The 6,114-nt window shown below is 35.3% G+C and overlaps 2 protein-coding genes across 2 annotated transcripts; one reads left to right on the plus strand and one right to left on the minus strand.

The window, feature by feature from the left end:
* The first annotated feature begins 98 nt into the window (after positions 1 to 98).
* Exo84 (exocyst 84) lies at positions 99 to 3,463 on the plus strand. Its single transcript, XM_065343793.1, has 13 exons — positions 99 to 339; positions 417 to 572; positions 643 to 845; positions 913 to 1,055; positions 1,134 to 1,278; positions 1,344 to 1,470; positions 1,557 to 1,746; positions 1,838 to 1,982; positions 2,062 to 2,245; positions 2,314 to 2,444; positions 2,525 to 2,750; positions 2,838 to 3,025; positions 3,100 to 3,463. The coding sequence occupies exons 1-13, from the start codon at positions 288 to 290 to the stop codon at positions 3,256 to 3,258; spliced, it is 2,049 nt and encodes a 682-aa protein (XP_065199865.1). The 5' UTR covers positions 99 to 287; the 3' UTR covers positions 3,259 to 3,463.
* Positions 3,381 to 4,927, minus strand: LOC135831374 (histone H2A.V-like). Its single transcript, XM_065343801.1, has 5 exons — positions 4,745 to 4,927; positions 4,538 to 4,618; positions 4,190 to 4,303; positions 3,968 to 4,097; positions 3,381 to 3,890 (listed from the first exon to the last, which is right to left on the minus strand). The coding sequence occupies exons 1-5, from the start codon at positions 4,745 to 4,747 to the stop codon at positions 3,829 to 3,831; spliced, it is 390 nt and encodes a 129-aa protein (XP_065199873.1). The 5' UTR covers positions 4,748 to 4,927; the 3' UTR covers positions 3,381 to 3,828.
* Positions 4,928 to 6,114: the final 1,187 nt, after the last annotated feature.

Below are 6,114 nucleotides of genomic sequence, written 5' to 3' on the forward strand. Positions count from 1 at the left end.
GTTGCCGTGTTTTGAAGCGTAAAATTCATCATCACAGATCAAAAAGGTAAAAAAAAGAGCACTGTTGCCAACCATTTATGAATCCGTCATCATTTTCATCTGTGATGTGATAATTCTTATCACAAATTCGAATTTCGAAAGAAAATATTTTCTTTCCCATCAAATCGAATGAATTTTCCAGTTTTCTCTTATTAATTTTGTTAATTTGGTAATTATTAAAAATGCTGTTGTGATTGTTTTCCCATATACATAATTTGTGCTGAGAGATTGTCGCCCATTAAAGAAAAATGAACGTTTCACTCGAGCAATTTGATTCTCCGAATTTCAACCCCAATAAATGTAAGTTCAATTATTCTTCAATTATGGTTAAATTTTTCCCAGAAAATAACACAAAAATCTATGTTTTTGGTTGTTAGATGTTAAAGAAATATCTCACGGATGCGTTGGAGGCGTAGAATTTCAGCAACAGCGCTTGAAAATTCAAAATATAGCAGACGAAACGAGTAACCTTCTCAAGAAAAATGTGTACAGGAACTACACCCTATTTATTGAAACTGCGAAAGAGATATCACGTAAGCTGGCATATCTAAAGAATTTTGGCTTGTGAAGAATAAGTGATGAAGTTACGCTTCTTTTTTTTAGGTTTGGAAGGCGATATGTATCAGCTTTCTCATCTGCTTTCGGAACAGCGATCATTGTTAAGTACACTAGCTACAACTTCCATGTTTGAAGATCAGAAAAGGATTCATCTTAGTGAAACTGAAAGTAAAGATGATGATGAAGACGCAGATATGAAAAGAAGACAGGCTCTTTCAGATGTCGCTGAAAAAATCGAAGGCTGCATTGTTCGTAAATTGAATTTTTATCATCTTCTTTGTTGGTTTGTTGTACAGAATTATTCCTTTTTTTCAGAACCTGACTGAAAATTCTGGCCGTCAGTATTTATACGAAGGAGACTTGACTGAGCTTGATGCGATAGATAATTCACAAATTTGTAAATTACGTGCGTATTTATTATCTGATGTGCTACTGTTAGCTTCGACAACTACGAGCCGGTAAATATTTATCATCGAGACTTACATGTGCGATGCTGTACGCATCGGTATTTTAATATTTTAATTAATGTTGAACAGGCGTTCACCTGCCGTGTACAAGTTAGAAACAGTATACGATGTCAATAATTTAGCCATAGTCAATGTGAAAGACGTTAAAAACGCTATAAAGCTGTTGGCATTTCCCGATACCAGAGTTTTTCAAGTCACCAGCTCTCAAGCTAAAGTATGTTGATATTATCCTAAAAATATTTCTAGTACATGTTTTTTGATTCGGTTTTATTTTTGTAGAAAGAATGGTTGGAAAAATTTGATGAAGCCAAAAAATTGTTGATGACTGGGCACAGCAGGAAACGTGGAAGCATCAGTGTAGAACAAAAATCTCCTGCTCGAAATGTGAATGTTGAATCAACTAACCGTGAGTTACATTTGGTAAACGAATTTTCTTTTGATTTTATTTCGTACTCGCTGTTTCATGGATATTGTGTTGTTATTTGATAACAGCTTTCGACGAAGTTGAAGATGAAGTCGATAGTGGAGAAACTGTTCCAGGATGGCTTCTAGAAGTAGCTGAAGATTTAGATGTTTTAATTGTTGAAAGACATTTCGAAGATGCTTATTTTCTAATTGAAAAAACGAAAAATTATTTAAAAGAAAATCCGCCTGCTAATGAAATTTTAATTCAAGATATTCAGTGAGTAAATGAATAAGTTGAGCAGCGTTTTACTGTAATATGTCAAATTTATGACTAAATGATCAAATGATGCGTTTTGGTCTAATTTCAGAGGAAAAGTTGATATTCGTGTAAAAACGCTCACACAAATTTTAACCAAAGAATTGGAAATTACTCCAGAGAAATCTCATCAAGGAGGTCTTCGTGCTGCTCGAAGATCTGTTCGATTACTAAATACCTTACAAAAATCTACTCAAGTAAATTGACTTGTCAGAATTATTTTAACGTAGGTACCTATCAATAAAAAATTTTTAAAATGGAACTTTCGTGTTTTAGGCATGTGATTTATTTTTGAAACTATGCAGTAATATTCTGAAATCTCAATTATCTACTGTCAAAGGAGAGACCACAAATGCTTCATATGTCAGACAACTGTCTGCTGTATTTTTCTCCAACTTGTGTTACATGGCCAAAGAATTTCAATACCAAGCATTCCCAAACAATCCATATTGCGCGTCGTGTTAGTATTCCTACATTTTAAAACAGAATTTTCATTTTATAATGCTTACATTCTATAATTTTCCGTAGCTTTCATAGTATGGTGTACGAAGGAAGTTAGTAACTTCGTATCTCGATTAGTAAGACAAGTTTTCTTTCCTCAAGTATCTTTGGCGATTTTGCACAAATGTGTCGAGCATCTAAAATTTTATAGCAAGCAGGTACGTTCATTTTTTGTAATTCTTGATCTCTTTCCCTTTTAATCGTGTTTTAATGAGTTGACTATCGATGGTGTATGTAGTTATCAGATGACGGTATCGATGTGATTTATCTAATTGATGGGCATTTGAGAACTCCGCTGACTAGAATTTTGTTGGAAACTCGCAATAAATTAGCGGAAAGTGTAAATACGAAAATCGTCGAAGAAAAGTGGCATTTAACGAATTTGAAGTCCAAACAACAGACAGAAAAGTTGGTTTCTGAGTTCAATAATTTGGGAATTTCTGGCACTGAAAAATACATTCAAGGTTGACATCAACTTCAAATACTCGTTTAATCAATTAAATATTTTCCTAACAATTTCTTCATATTGAGAGCTATTCAATCATGTTTAGATGCGTGCTTTTTCCAACTTACGAGCAATACGATATGGTTTTGTCGTGTGTTCATTCAATTCATCGAAAATTCAGCTTTCGAAATCGCAAGTATCGAATATGAAGTCGAACAAGCGGTTTGTGATATATTACTCAGATTTACGGAACAAATCATTCAAGCACTGTACAATGAAGAATTTAGAAATGAAGTAATTACGGTGTTACTGATTCAGATATAGGTATTTAAAAAATAGAATATAACACGTTCGTTCAACTTTTTCAGAGACGAATTATTGAAATCAATGGCAAATTTCTTGCTGAAGAATTTATACCATTCTGCGAAGCTTTGTATAGAAAGCGGCATAAAATCGGTTCTATTAAATTGAAACAAATAAGGAACGAGTTTAATGATTCGTTGAACGAGAACACGATTACAGGATGATTTTTCACGGTGCAAAATTACGTCATTTATTACATACACATAACCTACCCATCATCATTATTGTTTGTACTCGTACTCCGTACAATTTACCCTAACGTATAAATAATTCATAAGTCAAGGCATGATGTGAAAAAATAACCTATATTTTTGTATTAAACATATCAGCAATTTATATAACTATTACAATTCTCTTTCTAAAATTCAAGTCTATTAGAAATTTTGTCTACGAATTTAACTTCTGAAAATAATCGTCGCAATAAAACCCAAAGTCGTTTGAGTCAATTCTGAGAGTTGAATATCATAAAATAGAGCATGACTTATTAGGTCAGCGTTGGCTTCAGCTTAATATCAAAACAAAAATTAAATTATTAATGATCAAACAAAATACAAAACGTAAGAAAATCTTAAAAATAGGTTCTTAAGCTTAAACAGGAAAACATAACGTCTACATAATTCACGTGCTAAAATCCACCACGAAAATCTTACACTAAACACACATCAATCCGAAAGAAAAACACTAATAAAGTGAACTTATACTTAAGACAGTGACACAAACGATTTATACTATATTTAGGCAGGCTTTTGGTTTCCTTTCTTTCCGATCAACGACTTATGAATATGGGGAATAACTCCTAAAAAATCACATCAACCAACAATTAGAATACACAAGTGATTAGAAATGTTAAAATGTATCCAGTATTCTGCTTACCGCCTCCTGCAATAGTAGCTTTGATAAGACTGTCTAATTCTTCGTCTCCTCTGATCGCCAGTTGTAAATGTCGAGGCGTGATTCTTTTAACTTTCAAATCTTTCGACGCATTACCCGCTAATTCCAACACCTAAAAAACCGTTTGCAAACATCGAATTAGCATCAACATGATGAAAGTATGGGTTTTCTTTCGACCAGGTAGGCTAGTGTTCGTATTCTCACTTCGGCGGTCAAATATTCCAGAATTGCAGCGCTGTACACAGCAGAAGTAGCTCCTACACGGCCATGGCTCGTTGTTCTGTTTTTCAAATGCCGATGTATTCTTCCAACAGGGAACTTCAACATTTAAAACAGAACGTATTAGTTCAATATTACAATGACGAAGCGCATGGATGATGAAATTCATCTTATACACATCATCATAATATACAACATCATGTAGAAGTACTAGAGAAACTACCTCATATCAAAATGCAAAAATTATATAGTAGGCCTAGTGGATAATAGCAGACAAAAAGTAACATGAAATAGCCCAACTTAGGCTTAGACATACGTTGATGATTTAATTACCTGTAATCCAGCTCTGGCAGATCGTGATACAGCTTTCGCTTTGGTAGATTTTCCAGTGTCTTTTCCAGCTTTACCACCAGCCTATAAATAACACAAAATTATACAATGAGGTAATAATTCACAGTGTCGGTGTGACTATTGACTTGGACATCAAATAATGACAGATAGTTGATGCCTTTTCAATTTAAACTGTGTAAATTTACATACCATGATTTATGACTTCGATTAGGTCCTTTGTGAAAATAACGTCTTCTTTACGAAATAGATCCTTGATTGAATACAATTTGTGATATCAACAACTTGACCGAATGAACACCGACAAAATCTGCAAATTCAGTCTTCACGTAACGCGCCAAAAGAAGCAATGAAAACAACTGAAAGAAAAGTACCGCAACCGCTTTCGAGCTCCGATGTTTTCACAAGCGCTCTCTAGCATTAAAATAAAGAAGTTCACCGAAAAAAATGAACAAATTTTGTTTTATTTTTTTTTTTGGAAAAAAAACTAGACCTGGCTAGAAGACGTGTAAATTTTTAAATTTTTCATTACTTTTAATTTTTTAAATAAAATAAAATTAGGTAATGCAATTTGAAATACCAAACCTCTTGCAAGTAATTGCAATACCTCACCTCAACTCAACTCAACAGTCAACCTTACCACTTCAGTCCAGGGATCGCGGAGCGGAGCGGAGGTGGAGGCCCGGAGGCCCCCGGAGGGTACCCTTTTTTTGTCTTGCTCCGGGAGCAGGAGCCGGAGCAAGAGGTACTTGAAATTTTTTTACTGGAGCCGGAGGTGGAGGCGGAGGCACTTACAAAAAAAAACCGGAGCCGGAGCTGGAGCCGGAGGTATTTTTTTCAAATAGCCGGAGGGGAAGGCTCAAAACCCCCCCCTCCTTGACCTCCGGAGGCGGAGCTGGAGGGCAGGGCAGGAGCCCCCCGGAGGATACCCTTTTTTGGGCCTTGCTCCGGGAGCCAGAGCCGGAGCAAGAGGTACTTGAAATTTTTCAAGTGGGGCCGGAGGTGGAGGTGGAGGTACTCATGAAAAATCTCCAGAGCTGGAGCCGGAGGTATTTTTTTAAAAATTTTGGGAGCCGGAGCTGGAGGTGGAGGCACTAGACCCCCCCTCCGCGATCCCTGCACTTCACCAGTCACCTCTTATAAATAAAAATCAGGACAGAAGGACAAAGAAAGACGAACGATCAGGAATTTTTCAGGGCGTGTGTATATTTTATTTTTAAAAGTGGAATGAAAAATGATGAAATTTAATAATAAAATTACACATTAGCGTCTCGCACTTCTTTTTCATACCACTCAACTCAACTCAAGAAAGAGTGTTGGTTGTTGATACGAAAAAATAAAAATACTAAACTTTTTTCATTTTTATGAAAGAATTATTGTCAATTTAATTAAAATTTGAAATTGTGGCGCCTGTGAGGCTGTGACTATCACATTGGCAATTAATTACTCACCTACCTTCATATGTATTTATTTGTATTTAATTTTCAGATTCGAAGAGTTGACGAATGTTACGTGTTTCAATTTTGAACCTAGGTATTCGGGAGGTTCAAATCCGTATACTC

This window comes from Planococcus citri, chromosome 1 (genome assembly GCF_950023065.1).
Source record: "Planococcus citri chromosome 1, ihPlaCitr1.1, whole genome shotgun sequence".
Classification (NCBI taxonomy): Eukaryota; Metazoa; Arthropoda; class Insecta; order Hemiptera; family Pseudococcidae; genus Planococcus; species Planococcus citri.

Excerpts from the sequence above, each read along its gene's own strand:
- Exo84 (XM_065343793.1), top strand. The coding sequence starts at position 288 with ATGAACGTTTCACTCGAGCAATTTGATTCTCCGAATTTCAACCCCAAT. Across the intron at positions 1,056-1,133 it reads GCTTCGACAACTACGAGCCG|GCGTTCACCTGCCGTGTACA; the intron begins GTAAATATTTAT and ends AATGTTGAACAG. Across the intron at positions 1,983-2,061 it reads CCTTACAAAAATCTACTCAA|GCATGTGATTTATTTTTGAA; the intron begins GTAAATTGACTT and ends TTCGTGTTTTAG.
- LOC135831374 (XM_065343801.1), bottom strand. Across the intron at positions 4,098-4,189 it reads TGGAATATTTGACCGCCGAA|GTGTTGGAATTAGCGGGTAA; the intron begins GTGAGAATACGA and ends ACGGTTTTTTAG. Across the intron at positions 3,891-3,967 it reads AGCTACTATTGCAGGAGGCG|GAGTTATTCCCCATATTCAT; the intron begins GTAAGCAGAATA and ends GTGATTTTTTAG.